The sequence below is a fragment of the Podarcis filfolensis genome (assembly GCF_964270895.1).
Source record: "Podarcis filfolensis genome assembly, chromosome: 2".
Classification (NCBI taxonomy): domain Eukaryota; kingdom Metazoa; phylum Chordata; class Lepidosauria; order Squamata; family Lacertidae; genus Podarcis; species Podarcis filfolensis.
Genome location: NC_139605.1, coordinates 34,716,964 through 34,738,761, shown reverse-complemented (window position 1 = coordinate 34,738,761; position 21,798 = coordinate 34,716,964). Strand labels below are relative to the sequence as shown.

The window sequence follows — 21,798 nt, the reverse complement described above, 5'->3', positions numbered from 1 at the left end:
TTAACCTTTTCTCTTAAACAACAAAGGACTCTTGGGATCATAGAATTGGAAGGGAGCCTGGGGATCATCTAGCCCAAGCCCCTGAACTATGCAGGAATATGCAGTTGTCCCATATGGGGATGAAAGCTGCAACCTTGCTGCTATGAGTGCCATGCTCTAACCAGCTGAACTATCCAACATCAATTCACTTTTACTTGATATTCAAGCAGCTCGTACTCTCCTGTGTAGCAATCTGTTTTTTATCCAACTTTTTTGTGTCTTTTTATTTTTATTTTGACAAAGTAATAATCATAAATAAATAAGAATAAAAATGTGACCCCACCACCGAGACCATTCCATTGTAACTATCCAACCTCCCAGAATTTCAACACTTCTTGCAATGGTTTGACCCCTTTCCGTTTTAACAGTATAAATTCTATGAACACCTTCCACATCTCCTCAAAATCATTTCTCCTGCGTATTCCCTGTCTTACCTTAATGGCACATGTTAATTTCTCTTTAATAGCTATATCCCACACCTCTTTATACAAATTCTTCCATTTTATATTCTGCTTGCCCCTTCCACTTCCTAGCTATCATAATTTGTGCAGCTGTCAATAAATTTGTGAGCAAGTCCTTCATAGCCTGTGAACCTCCCACCTCATTGTAAATTGATAATAGTGCTACTGCTAGACTTTCAGTCAGCTTTAACCCGGTGATTTCTGTTACCTCCTTAAACACCCTTTGCCAGAAAATTTGTACATATTTACACCCCCACCACATGTGAACATAATTCCCTGTTACCTGGCATCCCCTCCAACATAACACCGGATATTCCTTGTTTATTTGATTTAATCTGACTGGTGTTAAATATCATCCCCAAACTAATTTATAATAATTTTCTTTTATTCTTATGGACAACATTTTCAACGTATGATTCTCCCATATTTTCCCCCAGCTTTGACTATCAATCTGTCTCCTTTCCCACACCTCTTTTAATTGATCTTCTTGATCCTCCATTTCTACTAATATTTTATAAATTTCACTGGTTTCCCCTTTTAAAACTGTATTTTCTTCTTTATCTTCCCTTTTTATAATCTTTTTTTTTTCAAATTCTGTATATTCTTTGCTGTTCTTGCTTTCCCTTAACCACTTCTTCATCCATTGCTCCAGTCATCCAACTTTTATAATCCCCAGGTAGCAGCATTAAAAAACAGCCAAGTAGCAGTTAAGAGAACACTCCCTGAGCAAAATCCCTGGTTCAAATTCCTCCATTGCAGTAGTAGCCAATACAGGCAGAGCTGTATTGCTGACCTGGCTTCCCAACGCTGCACCTTGCTGCCAGCTACTGGGGAGAGAGGCAAGGCAAAAGGGAGTGCAGTGTGGGCACAGCAGCAGGAGCCTCAGATAAACTGCAATAAACTCAAACAACCTCTTTGAGCAAAATAATGAAAGCCTATCACTGCAAATGGAGGTGCTCTCATGTTTCGTGGTAGGCAAGGCATCCTCCTTTGGTATATACACATTCACTAGCAGTCTTTGGGGAGCAGTTGTTCTATGCTACGAGATAACAGAGATGACATTAAAATGTCTCTTCTCATTTCAGTTTGATGTATAATCTAATGATAAGAGAGAAACATGGCAGTCTAATTTATGAATCTGAAACGCATAAATGATAAGGCAGTGGAAGCAAAAAAAAGGGGGGAAGCAGCAACAGTCTTACCAAATAAACAGCCTTACATAAATGTGATTGACACCCTCTAATTAACACACTGTGCCCTAAGATCTTATCACAGTGTATTATCAAATAAGGACCCACAATTGGCCTAGAATAAGACATCATGGCTGCATTGAGAATGGATCTTATACATCCAAGTTAGTAACCGTTTACATACCAGCTGAACAAAGATCGTTTGCGTGACCAGGCACGACAGCCCCAGCCCCCAGGGATTGTGGGAAAGGAAATAAAGACTCTGACAATGTTATGGAATTAAAATTAGGCCACAACTTTATTAAACTTCTGAAGGTGGGAAGACCTTGGCTTAGGCCTTGGGTGTGTATCCCTCCCAGCCCCCCAGCCGGGGGGAACTGGGGCACATCAGGTTAACTGGGATATGGGGGTGCTCTGCACGACGTAAGTGTAGGCAGGCAGCCGAGCCCATATCCCCGCACACAGGGTAGTTCAGTGGCAACCTTTCAGTGTATGGCCAGTGATAACCATTTATGTAACCCCTTTAAGAGGGGAGCCTGGAATCACCGCCGCAGGGGGTAAATCACCACTTCAACCCCTTCCCCCATTATAGAGAAGAAAAGACGAAAGGATTCCACCATAACTGCCAAAGTTGTAACGAATTGCTACAGGGAAGACAAAACCTGCCAATGCAGGAAAATTTCTTCCCGGTCCTTCAACAGCAACCAGTCATAGACCATAGCAGCACCCTCTAAACAGGGAGCAAAAGTTCAACAGCTACCAGTCATAGACCATAGCAGCACCGGCTAAACAGGGCACAAAAGTTAACCAGGAAACAGGAAAACATTAAATAAGGGAGTGTAGGGAGGGTGAATCTCCAGAGCCGTCTGCTTGGCTAATTCCAGCTCGTCCCCCTATTTATAATGGGGCTGGCCCCACCTCCCAGCAATGAAATTTAATACTGAGGCTGGGCGTGAACCTCTGAATAATACACTGAGAAGCAGGCCAGTCCCCTTCTACTAGCAAGTTCCCTGGGAACTGTGGCACCACATGCAATCCCACAAAGGGCACCCACAATATATGATGTGAGTGCTCATTATGGGATGCAACCCACCCTTGCACACAACTGGATTTTGGAGATTCTGCGCAGCCTCCCTCCAAAGCAACCAATTCACCTTTCCTATCTCTAGAAAGGTATCCATGCGTAAGCTGCATCTGCTTCTACTGACAGACTTGATAGGATATGATAGGATATGCCTTGGCAATGCACACAGTGCCCCCAGGACATAGGTAGCCATGCCAAGCACATGGCTGTATGTGCAATTGTCAATCACATTCTTGTGAACTGAACAAGGGGACATAATGCAGGCATCTGTCTGTGCAGTAGTCCATGTTACAAGAAAAGTCCTACATTCAGAAACTAAGTACCGAGCCTCAAAAGCCTGTGTGCAGATGTTGTTGGAGTCCAACTCCTGTCAGCGCTGACTAGAGTGGCCAATAGTCAGGGATTATGAGAATTATAGTCCAACATGTTCTGCCACAATTGCTTTCAGACCTGCAAGGAAGCAATTGCAAAGGCAGGAGACTTTGAAGGTTGCCTGTAAAGAATGGTCACGTTCTTCACAGTCCCACTTTCTCCCTGTGCCTGTCAATTGTAAGGTAAAGGTAAAGGGACCCCTGACCATTAGGTCCAGTCATGACCAACTCTGGGGTTGCGGCGCTCATCTCGCTGTACCCCGAGGGAGCCGGGGTACAGCTTCCAGGTCATGTGGCCAGCATGACTAAGCCACTTCTGGCGAACCAGAGCAGCGCACGGAAACACCGTTTACCTTCCCGCCGGAGCGGTACCTATTTATCTACTTGCACTTTGATGTGCTTTCGAACTGCTAGGTTGGCAGGAGCAGGGACCGAGCAACGGGAGCTCACCCTGTCGCGGGGATTCGAACTGCTGACCTTCCATTCGGCAAATCCTAGGCTCTGTGGTTTAACCCACAGCGCCACCCGCATCCCAAATCAATTGTAGCCCCCCCCCCAAAAAAAAATCTCTGAAGAGGCTTTTGGAGTGGATGGAGCTGCAGTGGGGAAGGAGGAGAAGGGAAAGAACCATTGGGCCAGCTTGACTTCCAATTGCACAGTGCTGAACAGAACGCTTTCAGACCAGATTTCCTTATAACTCTTAGAAGGAACAAGGAGTATATTAGCAGCGTGAACTTCGTAAAAAGGAATACAAATATTTGATTTCATCGGAACGAAGAAAGACACCGGATGTCAACTTAATGTGCGAAACTCATCTTCCAGGGTCTTTGCAGAGATGGCCTAACATGCAACAGGCACAAAGCCCTGTATCAACAGAGAACACTTTTTCTCTTTACACAGCATCTCCTTAAGAAAGAGGTTTTCATATTTAAAATGTATATGAATACCAATCAGGAAGCCTATTGATTCTTGAAGGGTGCTAATAGAACAAGAAGGGGCTAGAGCTCAGCAATGGAGCACACATTTTGCATGCAGAATATCCCATGTTTGAAACTATGCATCTCCAGGCAAGGATTTGTCTAAATCCCTACCGAGCCACTGCCAGTCAGAGTCAGCCTTCTGTGGGCGGGTGGGAGTGCGCCTTGCTTGATCAACAAACAAATGGGAGCTTTAAGCTCCTACACCATCCCTATAATATCATAAAGTTGGCAGGACCTGCTGTGCTTATAAAGAGGTTGCAAAACACATGAACATCTTGCTGGCTGCCGATAATTGATGCTGCATTTCACAAGCGTACACCTTGGTGCGGAATATTTTACTGCTGTCATTTTACAGGGCTACCAGTCATCGTTGTCAGAGAAGCATTCGTATACCCCATGCAAGTCCCATGATGCCTGTTGCTCACTAACAGAGGTGATGCAGAGAACAGCCTGCATGCCTATAAAGATTTTTGTAACAGCAGGCTACACAGTTAGGAAGATAGCTTCTCTTAAATTCAGCTGCATTGTGTTTACGAATCTGAAACTTACAATATATGAGACAACGGTTTAACATGAGGTTAGGTTCACATGTAAAACAAGGGAGGACCATTCAGTGAAACCAGAGAGCAAAACCCTTACCTTCTATTGTTGCACGCTTGGGCAGAATGGTGATGGCTCCCTCGGCGACATCTTCCTGCTGTATTACAGGATTTATTTTGGAGCCCCAAGTGTCTGATGCCACCCAAAGAAAATGGCCAACTTGATCAGCCCTTTTTGCTGCTGCAAGGATATGCCTGCAGAGAGAAACAATTCAATTCAATTCAGTTGAGAGAAACATTTATAATTTACACAAATATAAAAGTGGGGGGAGAGAGAAGGAAAGTCAAAGTGATACTTATTCACTTGGGAACAATAGCAGGCAGAGAAAGGTTGCTTAATGAGCTGGAACAATGAATCCCCATAACTGGAAGTTGAGCGCTGCCTCATAAGGATGCTTTCAGTCTCGCTTTCCATTGTTTCTTGGCTTTGGAAGTTAGACTGGTACAATCAGCTGCACAATTTGATATAGTTAGGAAGCAGCTGTGTGATTTCAAAATCAAGGATGCTTAAAAAATATATCCACCGGTCATTTAGAAATTATGCCACAATTTGGGCTGCTCCTGAAGCTTTTAACCTCCTTCAGAAATTCACTGGGGCAAGTCAGGCCCCAGAGTTAAGAACATAGTCCATTTTCTACAAAGCTCTTCATAACTGTCAAGAAAGAGGGGGTGGAAATAGGGGCATAGTTTTGTGACCAACCAGGCAATGACTTTGCAATCATAGTGCTTCTGGGTGGGGTCTAGAACGAATCTAAAATGGTGCCAGTGTTCTCACCACATGGTTGTGTGTCTGTGGTAACAGAGGCAACTGCAGAGCTCAGGACTCCCAAGGATGGCTTGAGAGAAAGCATTACCTGGTACTGACACCAACTTCCTAACCTGGTATGCAGAGTTCCACCAAACGCCCACAACCTGAGTCCTCCCTGTACCCTCTCACTGGCTGCCAGTGCAGAGAGAACAGGGTACCACCTCTCTGTTAAAAGTGATGCTTGCTGACAACTTATACCAGGAAGGGATAAGTTCCAGGCAGTCAGAGTACAGCTATGAAAAAGGAGGAGCATGAGGCTTGTATCCTCTGCCCCTTAAAGGCTTGAATATAGAAAGCTGTCTTAAGCTGCACCTCAGAAGGAAAGGCAATGGGGAGGAGACATCTGTAGTTTCAGGCTTTTCAAATCTAAGGCAGACTAAGTGTTGCCCAAATCAGTTTGAGATGATCTGACCTTCTATCTGAAGCATCAAAGTGGGATCCAAAACATTTTGAACATACAAGCAGAAGATTGTACTGTAAATCTCTTAACCCTTTAGTTTGCTTGACACCCAAGGGCAACAACATAACTCAGGGCTGCCACACACGTGGATTTTGTTCAACAAAATTGCTCAACCATTTTTGATTGTCCTGGCTTTTACTTTTTGAAAGACGGCAATCCTAACATAATTAAAGCTTCAATGAATGTGATATATAGTATATTTTATGCCTTCCTAAATGCAAAATGTAGAATTACTTCTCCTGGAAATTTATTTTTATCTTGATTTTACAACACATTTCACTCCTCATTCTATCGCCATGGTAATTTCAGTGCTAATTACTTCCCTGTAGAATAATCTATACAAAAAGGTCTATGGGCATTTAGCTACAGTACATTTCATACTGAAGAAAATACCCCTATTTTATTTTCCTTCCTAATGCTTAAGCAAGTATGGATATGATTGCACTTGGAAAGGCCACTTCTCCCCCGTAATAGGAGGGTTGCAATGAATGCCCATGGTTTTCATTTCCTAAAGCAAAAAAAAAAAAAAAAGGGGGGCACAATTACCATATCAGACAAGTGTTCAAATATTGCCACAACTTTCCAAACAGTTGATTGACTGGTGAAACAGAGAAAAGAAAAACGATGACATTACACAAGATGCTGCGGAATCAAGCTAATTGCCCGGACAAGGAAGGAGCGCAATAGCTCAGTCTTTGAGCAATACCCCAGCACTAAAGCAATATCAATAAAGAGCACAGAAAAGCAAGACATAATTATAAGCGATAGGCTAACGTCCTAGCCTTCTTCAGGCTTTTTCCATGCAATTAACATTGCACAGGCGAGGAAGGGAGAATGAGCATGCTCAAGCACTGCACAGAAAATTAGCATTCTACGAGACCAGGGAAAAGAGTTGGTGGAAGAAGACTGGAAGAAATTTAAGGACTATCTACAGAAACATTGTAAGATTAATGAATGTTAAATGATGTCGGAATGAAATGAAGCGGTTTTAGCAACAATGTTAAAAAGGAGTATGTAAAAATGGCTTGTTAAATAGATGAAAATATAAGGTTATAATATGTTAAGATAAAGAACTAAGATAAAAACAAAGAGGGAAAGGATTTGCTGAATTAAACATTCGAAATGGAATACAAAAAGGGGAGGTGTGAGGAGGTCAGGGAAATAAGTGAATGAAAAGTAAGAAATTGAAAGATGGACTTATCTTTTTCTTTACTGTTTTTTCTACTTTCTTTTTTTCTATTTTGTATTTTCTATTGTTTGTTTTCTTTTTATTATCTTATTACTTTTGTAATCTGTTTTTGAAATTTGAATAAAATATCATTTAAAAAAAAGAAAAGAAAATTAGCATTCTAAAATGTGTGACGATCCTACATGGATTAAAGCAGGCTCCCAGTGCACTCACTATCTCACCAACTCATGGAAGGAAGGAACGGCAACAGAGGGATGGGGCAAGCATATTCATCCCCACTTCCTCTTCTATGCAATATTAATTGTGTGGCTCAAGGAATGCCAAAAGAGGCTCCTGTAAACTAATGAAACGACAACACGTTTTTTCACAACAGGAAGGATGTGCATAAGCGCACATACACTCTAGTAAAATAAACAGGTTTGTGTCTTTAAGCGAAGAGTGATGGACAATTTTAGCATTCAACTAACTTGTGAAATGAGAATTCATGAAATTTCTGGCCTCCCCAAAACTGAATATCCACAGGGATTATCTCATTATATATTTCAAAATCAGCATGCAGTTTCTGCCCATGGACATTTATCCATTCATTACACTTTCAGCACACTTCCTTACAATAGTTTTCTCGGTCTTTAAAATGTGTGTTTAAAACTAATAAGTGAGAAACCTGCTAGAATGGAAGGTTTTTCACTGTGGGGAGACAGGGAGAATAGCATGGCTTCAGCTGATTGGCAGGTACAAAATAGGATGGTGGTTCTTGCATCAGCAAAGGATTTAACAAAGTTCATCACATATATAACTCTGCTTGCACCAGTCCCACAGCCCGACTGCAAATAATAATAATAATAATATTTTTTTATTTATACCCCGCCCATCTGGCTGGGCCTCCCCAGCCACTCTGGGCGGCTTCCATAGAAACCAAAAATACAGTAAAATATCACACGTTAAAAACTTCCCTGAACAGGGCTGCCTTAAGATGTCTTCTGAATGTCAGGTAGTTGTTTATCGCTTTGACATCTGCTGGAAGGGCGTTCCACAGGGCGGAGTACCAGGGATGGCACAATGAGGCAAAACACTGGTATGAGCCCTGCCAGACTCCTTAGATGCTATTGCTCCCATCCACAAATCATTCTTACAAAAGCACCCTTTGGCATCCATAACTCATGCTGAATAGGCACTCGTGTCAATGGAAAGGCATGCCAGCATAGGACATCCCATTCTTCACTTCTGAGCTATAGTTCTAACATAGGAATTACAAGCATCATTTACTGAAAGAGTATGAGCATTGTGCTGCTTGGGGGAACCTTTGGTTATTGGCATCACTCCCAACATTTGAGATGTTCACATTGTCCATACCTAACTGGAATTGCAGATGTGTAGAGTCCAGCCTGGGTTTAACATGTATGCATGTGCCCTGGATATTGCTGAGATATATTTCCCATGCATAAATGCCTCCGGTGAGGCAAGGATGCTATCAAACTATGTCTCATTTTAGCAATACTAAATTCTTCAATATCTGTTATAGGATTCCAGCATATATATTGGGGATGTATTCTACTAACCATCCTATCAGTGCAAGGATTTCCACCTGTGCAAATGGACTCCCCACTCCTTCCTCTGCATGATCTGCGCCCTCTCCAAATCTGTCTTCTCTGGTCAGGACAATGGAAGATGTTCCTCTAACTAGCTTAGCTCCGGCCTCGGCAGCAGCCAATGAAAAGTGGGCTGTGTTGAGAGTAATGATAGCAGATCTCCATTAACTATTTGCTTGCTTATTTCAAAATGGCATGCAAACCTTCACCTATGCAGGTTCAAGTCATAAGCATCTATATTCTATGCCTATTCTCTTTCTCATTCTCCTTTCTTCTTTCAGACTCCTTACTCCTTATTTCCTTCATTTTTTTCTTCCTCTGTTTCATTTGTCTTCTGAAACATTGCTTAGATTTTTCAAATAATTGAAAACAAGTCATTCTAAACCATGTGGATCTCAGTTGACAACAATTGCAACCTTTATCTTCCCATCCCAAAGACTGTGAAAATGTTCAGCCTGAGTACTGATTGAATGACTTAGTGGTTTATGTATCTTGCATTTTCTATCCCACAAATTGCTCAGTAATTTTCTAAGACTTTGGGGGGTTATTGGTTTCTTAATCAGCTCTCATCTTGGTTAAAATTAAATCAATGCAACACAGTCTCCAGACAAAATGGTAACTTATATCAATACATCTTTTTTATTGAAAACACAGGCAAGATGGAGCTTTCTCATCTAAGGAACTACCACTGTGTTGTTGTTGCCAGGGGTCAGCAAACTTTTTCAGCAGGGGGCCGGTCCACTGTTCCTCAGACCTGGTGGGGGGCTGGACTATATTTTGAAAAAAATTAAAATGAACAAATTCCTATGCCCCACAAATAACCCAGAGATGCATTTTAAATAAAAGCACACATTCTACTCATGTAAAAACACCAGGCGGGCCCCACAAATAACCCAGAGATGCATTTTAAATAAAAGAATACCGTATTTTTCGCCCTATAGGGGGCACCGTCCCATAAGGCGCACCTAGTTTTTTTTGGGGGGGAATAAAGGAAAATAAAGGAAATAAAGGGGAAAAAATTATCCCCCCCAAGCCTGAGCTTCCCCCGACCCCAGCCCCCAGAACAGGCAAGAGAGCTCAGCGCGCCCAGGCTTCAGCATGCAGGCAACTCTCCGCAAGCCGTGGGAGCCCAGCACTGGGCTCCCGCGCCTTGCGGAGAGCTGTGCGAAGCCTGGGCACGCTGAGCTCAGTGCGCCCAGGCTTCAGCATGCAGGCAACTCTCTGCAAGCCGTGGGAGCCCAGCGCCGGGCTCCCACGGCTTGCGGAGAGCTGCACGGAGCTTGGAGAGCGAGAGGAGTCAGTGCGCACCGACCCCTCTCGCTCTCCAGGCTTCAGCGAAAGCCTGCATTTGCCCCATAGGACGCACACACATTTCCCCTTCATTTTTGGAGGGGGAAAAGTGTCTCCTATAGGGCGAAAAATACAGTACATTCTACTCATGTAAAAACACGTTTATTCCCAGAGCGTCCGAGGCCCAGATTTAGAAAGCGATTGGGCCGGATCTGGCCCCCAGGCCTTAGTTTGCCTTCCCATAGCACAGACACTTTGCAAGAAGGGTCTGCCCTTCTCTGCTCCCCCTCCCAATTAATCTCAATCTTCAGATGATTTTGATCATAATGTTTACATCAAGCATTTTCTCTCTTTATTGTTTGGCAAGTTTTAGCTTAGGGTTGCCATAATTCAAAAAGCAAAAACCAGTTGTTGAGCTTTTTAATTTTTTTTTACAAATTGTTGATGCTAAAAAACCTGCAATTTTTCGATTGACCTGCCTAAGATCCAGGACAAAGCGCCACCTTTCGGAAATCCCCCCCCCCCCTTTGAAATCTCAGTAATGTCCAGAAAAATCCAGACGTATGGCAGCCCTATTTTAGCTAAACATCTTTTACAAATCTGCTTGCAAGAGCTTTGATCTTGACTATCAAACAACTCTGATTTAAAAAGTCTACATTTAATGAATTTTCATAGTAACTGAGCTCTTGGTGAATTCTGCCTTGATTTTGCACCTCTGGTCCGGCAAGGCTAAATGTCAAAGCATCAAGTTTCCAGACCAAAAGCCTTGCAGTTTAGCTACTTTGCAAGTGAATTGCAAAGCAACTGAATCCTGCAAAGGGCAATATAATTAGCTACAAAGGACCTGCGCTGTAAAGTACAAAATATTTGGATTGCAAGCAAGTGATCTGAGATGCAGATTGCACTACCAGCTAATTCCTTTGGCTCTTACCATCCCTTTAGTTGTACACAAAAGTAAATGGGGTCTAGTTCACGCATATGATGTAGGACAAAGGTTCTTGGATTTTACCACTTCAGACTGCAGACAAGCAATCACACAACTGTATATTATCTATAAATATGTTTTGATGGACAGATTGATAGATAGGTAGATAGGTAGATAATCACTCTATGTACATAGTACACTAGAGTCCATGGAGAAAAGTTCTACTGAATGTTTTCTGCTAGCATTTTCTGCTAGTGTACCAGTTTTGTATGGGGAGGGAATTTTCCTATGGGGAAGAATTCAACCATATAATCCCCTTCCTTCAGTCTGAAGTGGTACAGTCCAGGAACAATTGTGTATCAACATCTATTGTTCATGTAATGCACAGAAATTTTAATACACAAAACTGATGCAGCTCGCAAACACTTCCACTACTACTTTGAGTTGCATATTCTGTTCTATGTGTATATGCTCTTGAAATTATTTTCTGTATTTTCTTGCTAATCCACAAAGCCATTATGTGTAAACAAGTTAATTTCTTCAGTCATCCTTACTTTATATCCTCATCGTAGGCAAATACAATGATAGCCCTGGCTCTGGGAGTATCTAGGAGCAGCTTGATAATTTTATCAAATTCGTAGGTCTTGTCTTTGCGATCCTGAGGGATTTTCAATGACTGAGCAATGCAGAGGTTACCTGTTAATAGAAAGAAAGAAGACAAGATGCTAAAATCTGTAAATTAGTGCAAGAAGGAATACTGGGGGGGAAATAGTGATTAGATGAAGACTTCATTTGTCCAGTGTGGTCCAGTGGATGTGGTTTTAACTCTGGGGAAAATGGATCCAAATTTCCACTCAGCCATGAAGATATCTGGATGTTCATATGCAAGTAATCAGATCAGCCTAATCTACCTGAGAAGTTCTCAGCTAGTTCAACCTGGCACTGTGAAGATTAATAAGTCAGGAATATTAGGCTACCCTATAAATCAACAAGGCAGTATTAATGATTAAAAGTGGAGGGAAAGGAAGAAAAATGCAGATAAATCTGAAAATCTGAATCCAGAATTAAATTCCCATTAAATTTCCCAAACCTTATGAGGTTTCCCAAAATCTAGACTGCCCTCCAAGTGTGTAGAAGCATCGCTTGGACTTTGGTTTTTCACCTAAAATACTTCATGGCGTGGAATGAGTCCATCCCTGCTACCCTCACATCATAATTGAGAGGGGTGTGAATCCAAGGCCTGTAAAGAGAGATGGATCTGTGCACTGCAGGCGAGGTGCATTTGGAGAAGACTCAGCAAAACAAAGCAAAAGACATAGCAGGTTCTGGGGTGCGGCCATCCCACATAAGGCTTTGGCAAGTTGTACGCAGATGGAACTCTAACCGCAATTTCACCTTTGGCTGGATTTCACTATAGCTTAAGAAAGGTTTCCTGAGACGTGATAACAACATGAGAAGGGACGTACTTGTCAACAGATGAGGGAGAGAGAGAGAGAGAGAGAGGTGGCATGATGCTGTAAAGAAAGGTAAAGTTAAAGATGATTCAAAAGAAAAAAAAAACCTCATGCATGGAGTTTGCTTTCAATTCTGCATTGTGATCACTATTGAACTTTGGAGTGGTATACTTACTTTCTGCTGCTGGAAACCTTTTATTTAAGGGGATGCCAGAAAAAAAAGCACATGAACACTGGTGGTGGTGGGTAATAAGTTCTGATGCCCATCCCTCACGCTGCTTTGTAAACTCAGGTAATGTTAATACCTAGTTTTGGGGTTCTGTGGGAATGGTGGGGGTGAGAGGTCGATGCGTATGTGCCCTCAGGCTCACTCTGATCAACAACAGATTGTTCTGAATTCTTAAATATTCAGTGTAGCCACAGATTGTCCAACTAAAACAAAGGACAGCCAGGTTCAAATCTCCACTAAATATGAAACTCCCTAAGTGATGTTGGGATAGCCACTGCCTCACAGGATGGTTTTGAGGCTGAAGAGAGAGGGTAGTATGTTGGCCTGACCTGCAAGAACTGATATGCAAAACTCAATCAACCAGTCAATCAACCAGTCAATCAACCAGTCAATCAATCGGAGATGTCTTTGTTCTTAACTGTTACAAAACAAATTTTGTCTCATGAACATCAACTAACTAATTTAAAATCTAATATATGCTTTAAGTTTTCAGGGTGTGTGTGTGTGTGTCAGAATTGCACAGACATGAGCACTGTGCACAAATTATGCATTCCTCCTCCAGAAAACCTGTTCTTTATTTTGATAGAAGATGGCATCTGATAAACTTTCCTACTATTTTCCCCTCCCCTGTTTCTTTCCAATACTAGGTCAGAACCTGCTCTAATGGCCTGTCCACTGCAACCGGCACACATTTGGACATGAACCTTAAGCTTATTAATAGCACAGCAAACATGCGAAGTACGGCCTTGTGGAGCCTCTGCTCAACGGGGATGGTGTTAAAGCATTGGAGTGATACATAAAGGGAAGGGTGGGGAGGGAAAATCCATTTCCCCAAACAATATTGTGAAAATTGCCTGACTTTATAGTTACTACTTTCCCCTGCGGCTCGAGTCTCTTTGGCAGACAGACCCAATTGCTTCTGAATTGTCCAAGTCATTTAAATTCCCAGCACTATCTGTCCCTGGCTGTACTCACAGGTAGCATAGAGACACTAAAACATTTAGCCTGAAACATCCCCAAAGAACAGCCTGCTAGACAAAACATAAAACCAAAGTGAGACTTTCCTCACACAATCTTTCAGGAGAAGAAGAAGGTTCTATTGCTGAGTGCAATTCGGGACAGCTACCATAATTCAGGGCAGCCAATTCAGCACAGAGTACAAAAGGCCAACTTGCCATCTTATTTTTAAAAATGTTTTCTAATTGCTGTGCAAACACATCTCCTATACGTAAAATGTAAACTTAAATATAAACCTGTGGTAAGCCGTTTTTTGTTTAAATATAAGCAGTGTATAAATTGTATGCATAAATAAATGTCACACAATTTGTATGCAAATGATCATATTGCTTACCGTGTAGGTACAGTAAACCATTTCTAATTCTAATAAAGATATATAAGTCCTATTCTCATGGATCTCATTCTCATGGTTGCTTAAAGTGCTTTGGGCTTTAACGTGCAACAGATATTTACTACTAAGGGTATTAAGTTATATGACATTTTAAATACAGATAGGTAGCCGTGTTGGTCTGCCATAGTCAAAACAAAAAAAATTTTTTTTCTTCCAGTAGCACCTTAAAGACCAACTAAGTTAGTTCTTGGTATGAGCTTTCGTGTGCATGCACACTTCTTCAGATACACGCTGAAGAAGTGTATCTGAAGAAGTGTGCATGCACACGAAAGCTCATACCAAGAACTAACTTAGTTGGTCTTTAAGGTGCTACTGGAAGAAATTTTTTTTTTATTTTGACATTTTAAATGCTAGGCTACTGATATTCACGATTCTGCCTTAGGCACTGCAGAGAAAAAAATCATGACACAAAGGAATCACATTTCCAAAGGTCTAATTCCCAGCTTCACAATTGGTTCCTTCCCTATCGTTTCCAGATCTTTGCAGTTTCATCAGAGGAAACCAATCTATCCTGTCACATCTCATAACAGCTGTAGTGTCCTCCAGCAGATGTCACTATGGCACAGTTTGTCATTATTATAAGGCTAAGATATATGCATCTGATCATTTATGATATTGCTTCTTAAAGAAAAATGTATAATAATAATAATAATATCCTCCGTCAGGTTTGCTGCCAACCCTGCCAATATGATGGCTGGTGGAAGCTCAGGCTCGATGACCTGGGTCTACGCTAAGAGACAGGCTGGATCCGGACGGATGCTGCCCTGGATCCAAATATGATAGGTTTTAGAATGTCATGTATATATTTGTTTGTTTGTTTGACTTTGACTGAAAAGATGAAATAAATGACTGGAGCCTACTCCCTGGGATCATCCGTCCAAAAGGAAGCAAGCAAGCAAGCAAGCAACAACAACAACAGACTACTGTTGCAGTCAACTGGTAAAGAAGTGGGAGAGATAAAGTTTGTTTTTCTTTGGACCCAGCAACCGCTTTTGCTCACTGGGCCTTCGGAACAGGACTTTGCCATGGATGGATGGGCTGAGCTGGACTGAGAGCCAACGTGTGGAGAAAGAATGAGAGGGCGAGAATTGGGCTACGCTGACTTAAGTACCCAACCCTGGCTCAGCCCAAGATACACTAGCATAACTCCCCCATCCCAGCTCAGCCAGCTGGGTCAAGCAAGTCAAGTCCTTGAAAAATGGGTATTCTGTGGAAGTGGCTAGGGAAGGACCAGGCAAGGGAGACAGACCTATGTTGAGTCCTAACTCCATTCAGCTCTGTCACATGATCTGGCAACCTGGTAGAACTTACATAAGTAAAAAAAAGAGTGGTTAAGTTAAACTATTTTAAAGGCTTCTTCCCCGTCTGCTGGGTTGAGGTAGGCTCAATTGGCAGTAGCACTGCTCCTGAACAAAGTCTGGGTCTGGCATACTTTATGCCAGTGTGTGTGTGTGTTATTGTTTGTTTGTATTTTGGTTGTTATTCTCTTATGCATTTTGTACTTTTAGACCATAAACCTAACTGTGATCTTTGGATGAAAGGCACTGTAGAAATTTAATTGAATAAATTACACTGGATTCCCATATTTAGGATTGCTCTCTTATTCTTGAGCTGCTTTCCTAGCCCTGCTGAATTCTAGGATGTACTTCTCAGCCAGTTAAGTGAGGCACTAGGCTTTGGGAAGGAGGTGTGAGGCTCTGGCAGTGTCCTAGAGCCCTCCTGCCTTCTTCCCAAAACCCAGAGTTTGGGAAGAAGGAGGAGGCAGGAAGATGTCCCCTTGGCCCCTGTGCACCTCTGGAGGAAAGCTGAATAAGGACTGGCTAAAGATCTTAGACCAACCCTAGCAAAAAAAGTCAGATGAAATTCTACTTAAAAAAGGAAAAGCTAGATTATATATATAAAAAATGCCATCTGAAGCACACTAGTGTGTAACATATAGGAGGTGTTGTTTTCTTCTCCTGAGAAGGCTCAACAGACCTTAGAATGGCTATGTAACATAATCAAAATGAACTCATTTGTAAAAGTATCCCCAACTGAAACTGTCATCTAACAGAAGAGTTTACATTGTGTTGGATATATTCGGGCTTATATGTGTTCTTGCCTATGTGGATCAAATTAAAAAGGGGTAGAAATATGCCTAGCTCACCAAATTACATTTGTGCATGCGCACACACAAATGTATATGCAATCAAGTGTCTTGAACTATTAATCACGGATTCAGGGAGCAAAGCCACTTGGCTGTCAATCAAGTAGCAGTTTATCCACCCAGAAACAGAATTTGTTCTCAGAAAATCCAGTATGTTACCAGTCTGCAGAGGAAACATACTGAATAACTCCTTTAAAATATTTGCTTTGATAAATAATGCCTTATGTATAACGAACTGCTGTGCATTCACCTCTCCATACTCAATATCTCACCTTTATGTCATACAGGTTTCTAAGAGACCGATATACCTTGCATCTAAAATAAGAGATGCCCTCTAGATATTCTCATGAAACCCAAATCAGCATCTCTTAAAGGGCTCATGTCTATAGGCTGTTCAGGCCCTACAATGAATACTTTATGAAATCTGACAAGGTCAAAATCCAAGGCTGCATGGGTTTAGGCCATGTTAGCTTAACAGCTGTCAGTTACTCCCTACAGCAAGTTGTTTCAAGATGGCTGCTCCAATATGTAGAGCAAGAAATGAGTAAAGGATAGCCAGCATATAAAGTTCTAGCTTACTTTAAAAAAGAAGTTGATCTTCACACTGTGCCATATCACAAACTCCCATTTAATCTCTTCTTTATGTCAAAAGCCAATTGCCATTTTGCATGGGGGAGACAGCAATTATTTGGTTCCTAGCTATCATCAAATTGTAAGAGATAAGAATGGCAAATATGGTCATATTCACAAGTGGGATCTGAATAATGTGTTGCAGTGCAGTGCTCCTGTTCAGGCTTCCAGTCAGCAAACCAAACCCTTTTCCAAGATATTCCCAGTATACTCCCATGGATTTCGATTACCAGTCACAGAAATCAGTCAGTATTCTTCCAAGTCTGCTGATACCTCCCTCATGTGCATGGATGATGCCATTTTGGCTACATAAAGCCTAATACAACAGTGGCATTCCTTGGGGTTATGAAGATGAATTAGTTAAGAATCATGCTGTAATAAACATATAAAGTGTGGGTTTATATGACTGTTTCCTAATAAATATGGATGCAATATGCACTTGAAGCATAATTTGTTTTGTTTTTTTGCAGAGAATTTCTGTGTGGAATGAGAATTAAGATTCCTTTGGAACTTGTCCATATGGAATTTTTTTACTGAATAATTTTAAATGTTTCTCTGTTTATTGGTTGGTTTTATATATTTTCCCCACAGCAAACCTAATCTAAAGCAAAATTAAACAGAAGCCATAGTGTGTAAATTGGCAGAGAAACGAAAAATGTCTAGCACAGATGAGTTAATTAAGAACTTTATTCTATTAAAGTTGTCACTGTAATTTTTGGTGCATTTTTAATGCAGTTCCCTGGTGCATTTTATCACCTCAAAGACTCACTTTTATTATGACAGTTAAATCAAGCTTCTTTAATCTACCAAAATCAAGGCAGTCGCTGGAAGACTAAATTGAATGCTAAGAATGGTGTAAATGATAATTATGGAAGAGATGGAAAAGATAGAATAGTTTTTCTTGATGGATTGATTCTTATCTAAAAATAGGTAATTACAGAGCCTCATAACTTGTTAACTCCACAATGTCCAATGTAATGAATTCTCAATTGTTAATTTTGCAAGAATTGTCCTGCGGAGGAGCAAAATTATTTGTGTATGCATAAATGACAAATAACCAACCACATCACATCTTTTCTCTGGTTAGCATTCACAAGAATCTGAGCATCAACCATTAGACTTTTTTGTCATATCAGAAATTAAATAAATAGATATATGAAGGGTCCCAGGTATTTGTTTTAACCCCTAAAACTAAAATGGCTATGTTAAGAAATCAAACCTGGGGATTACCTCATAATCACTACCCATCGAATATAAACTTCCAGATATTTTTTGGGGGGGTACTAAGATTGGTCATGGTCTCACAAGTGAATTGGTCATAGATCCTAAAGGGGAGGAGATACTAGATGTGAACCATGGGTCTGATCCCAATGAGGATGAACCAGAAACCCGGTCCAATGAGAAAAACTACTTGCAGACGTGAAACTCAACCACCTGTGTGCCCCTAAACATGTGTCCCAGATCCCCTATGGCCTGTTCCCTACAAATGTCCAGGAGAAATTGCTTCTGACTTTCTGTTCCTCAATTCCAGTTGCTTTCTTGTTTGCTATGAGTTTCCTGCACCTCTAGCTGACCAGATAACAGGGATGCTCCCACAGAAATCTCACCTTTCCCTGTGTGCCCTCCCCCCCCCCAAGAGGCCAAAATAGGACAGCTGGCAGGTTCGGATTGGGGTCAGAGAATGTGCACGACAAATTATCTGCTTAGGATAACTGTGCCTCCTGCTAATTATTTTGAGGAAGACCCTGAAATGATAAAAATCATGGGCTTGTACAAAACTGAACAGTTTATCTGATTCCCCAGTTTACAGTCTTGCAAGGTTATTTGTGAAGTGCTATCGCCTAGGAGAATCTCCCATTCTTTACATCTTCTTAACCTTATCCTTTTAGCTTAGGTCATTGCACACCTCAGACTTTTAGTTATGGTTTCTGCAAGGCGACAAAAGAACTGTTATTAGGCTCCCATTCCACAGATACTAGACAGACAGTGGCACACATTTTTCCTGAATAAAGGCATGGGGTGAGATTCAACTAATTAGCCCTCCTAGAAGAAGCCAGTGCAAAAAATTCTGCTCCTGCAGTGGGGCTTTCTCCCCTCTCCTTCCCCATGCACCCTCCAAATTTGGCTTGTGGGGGGCAGAAGAACCCACAGAACAGCCCAGAGGGAAAGCAGGAGGGGGTCCTTCCATCTTGCAAGCTGAAAAGCTTGCACTGACAGAAAGACTGCACTGGTGGTACATTGCCTTGCTTCCTTACAGTGGCAAAACACAGAGCTACAAAAGAGGGTTGCCAAAGTGATGTTTGGTATAGTGTGGGACCATAAAATGATAAGCAAAATAGAAGCAAAAGAATACTTGTGATATGTCCTTTATCTGGATAGAGAGAGGGAGAGAAAACTTGTTTGTTTGCCTGTTGTCTTTGAGTGCAATTTCATTGTAGGCAGTGGGCATCGATGCTTGCCCATTTCTGATTTGCAGTCATTTGTCTGCTACCTAGAATTACTGGTTGCAACACTGCTCACAAACAATACCTTCCAACACTGATTTGGCTCCATTGCCCAAAGCAATTTCCTGCAACCTCCGCATGCCCAGGAGAATGTTATGCTCTGTGACATTGTTTTATTTTTCTGAACTGCCTCTTGGAACACCACACTGTAATTTAAGAGATTGTTCAGTGCTGTGCCATTCTTACAAGGATTTCTCTCCAGCCTCTGTATTAATGTGACCGCCTCTAGATAGTGAAGCATTTTACAAGTTGCAAGCACAAAGCCTTTAAAAAAAATAAAAAAATAAAGCTTTTCTGATTTATTTATTTTCTTGGACAGATGCATAGTGTTCCAGCCTATTTCAGATGACTGTGCAGCCTTCAAGGCAAGCAGTCATTGTCAACTAAGGAAAAAAATTTTTCAACGAGCAAGAAAGGCATAATGACTAAGCGGTAGGTAGCATTTGTACATTCTATAGGAAGCCAGCTTGAATGTTCTCTAAATTTTAATAGATTAGTGACTGCAGAGCACAGCATAGATTTGAATGTACAAAGCAGCAGGTATAGGAGGACTGATAGCATATTATGGATTTTGAAATTTGCCATATGGTATTTGGCACTATTGGCTGAAATAATGTTGTGTTCTCGCATGCTCCTCCTCGGTTGCTCTTCCTACTTGGCCAGGGGTTAATTATGGTATTTTAGGCTCATCTTCACTCTTCAATTTCTGCCACATTTCCTTTGGTGAAATACTGTTCTTCCCCTCTTTTTGGGCTATGGTGCTTTCAATGTTGAACCAGAAAATTACCTGAAATCCCTAATTCAGAATCTCTTGTCATTATCTTTAGATAACCATTGGAGCTGAAAGGCAGATGAAAGTAAGATCTATTGTTGTCTGGATTGTCTGTGTCTGATTTGAAACCAAATGGAAACTGATGACTAAGAAAGGTGCCCTCTGACAGTCCTTCCGTGAATCTCAAACAGCTCAAGAAAATAGACAAAAAGGCTCTTTGAATTTGTACTGGGGGGGCACTTTTCATAAACAGTTTGGAACCCATTAAAAATGTCTCCCCCCTTTTTTAAAGGGTCTAACACTCCCTCATCCAGAGTCACACATAACTGACAAGTTGTGGTAGTGAATTTGAGTGTGCATCCTAATCCACATTCTGCCTGAACTAGTCATGCCATGCAGTTAAAACTGGATCAAGGCAACAAACGGTCTTGTTTTGCACAGTTGGCAGGCAGTAGAACCTCCAGTGCAGCATATGAAGACAGGAAAGACCTGCCTGGTTGTCTAGGCAATCAAGGATATGCTTCTGCCTTCCCCATTCAAAGTAAGGGAAAGAATAAAGGACATGTTTGCCATTAGTGACATCCTCATGTTTGAATTGGCTACAGAGCACCACAATATTGCTGCATATAATTATCTCAGGGGTAGCCAACCTGATGTCCTCCTGATGTTGTGGACAATGAGCAATGGTCAGGAATTATGAAAGCTATAGTCCAAAACATATGGAAGGCACCATGTTAGGAACCCCAACATAATACCATGATATCACTGCATTCTCTATGGATCCTCTGGTTGGCTTTGATTCTGCAGTGACTTTTTTTTTTTTGTTTTATTTGGAAAAAAGAGCACTGAAGCAGGAACAGATTGGCATACCAAACAGAAGGTGGTAGAACTTATGCTTTGTAGAAGACTCAGTGTTCAGTCTCTAGCATCTCAACTTAAAGAGATATAAGAAATACTTCTGGGCACATTGCTAAATAGGACCAGATGTATGAATTGCCCTGGCTCTGAGTTCATTTTTGGCCACAATTTGCAGTGCTTTAGATATGTAAGAATGGGGGTTCAGAGAAACGAGTTTGGTCTTGGCATATAAAGCGGTAATGGGAAATATATGGGGTCCGAGATGGTTTGGACGTAGCTCCCATCATCATGGCCAATGATAAGAACTGCACCTCTAAAGTGCTTCAAATGTCTTGATGAACCCCAACTAATAATTCAATGAGTCAGCATTTATTATATGGTCAAAGAGCTAGTAAAACAGAAATAAAAGAACAGTGTGGCAAGGTCCGTCCATGTTCTTTGAAGCAGCCATGCAAGCCCATGAAAAGCATCCATGTGAATCACTTCTCAGAGAAAGGCAAGAACAATTTCCCCCCGAATATTTTCTCTCATCGAGTCTGTCACACTGTTTCCCAAGCAACCTTAAAAATACCCAAGTTGTTTCAAAGGGAGAGTGAGATATCAGGTAGCAGCTGATCATGAGTCATTCTTCAGTTTTCCTGAGTGTAGAAGGTGATATGCAAATAGGCATTTGAAAACTGTATTAACTTTAATATGCAGAATGCTTTGTCAAAAAAGAATAAATGAAAAACTCCACCCAGCATGTTATTAAGAGTCTGGTTCTTTTCTTTCTGACCCAGTTTCTATATTAGGGTGTGGCATTGTTGATTTCA

At 41.4% G+C, this 21,798-nt stretch overlaps 1 protein-coding gene across 3 annotated transcripts in view; it reads right to left on the bottom strand.

Moving 5' to 3' along the window:
* GRM7 (glutamate metabotropic receptor 7) overlaps positions 1–21,798 on the bottom strand; it is a 393,161-nt gene that overhangs the window by 180,262 nt on the left and 191,101 nt on the right. For all 3 annotated transcript variants that reach the window (XM_083600646.1, XM_083600644.1, XM_083600645.1), the window contains exons 3-4: positions 11,540–11,681; positions 4,765–4,919 (exon numbers count right to left, since the gene is read on the bottom strand). In XM_083600646.1, the coding sequence (XP_083456772.1) occupies positions 4,765–4,919; positions 11,540–11,681 (297 nt within the window). The remainder of the gene's footprint in view (positions 1–4,764; positions 4,920–11,539; positions 11,682–21,798) is intronic.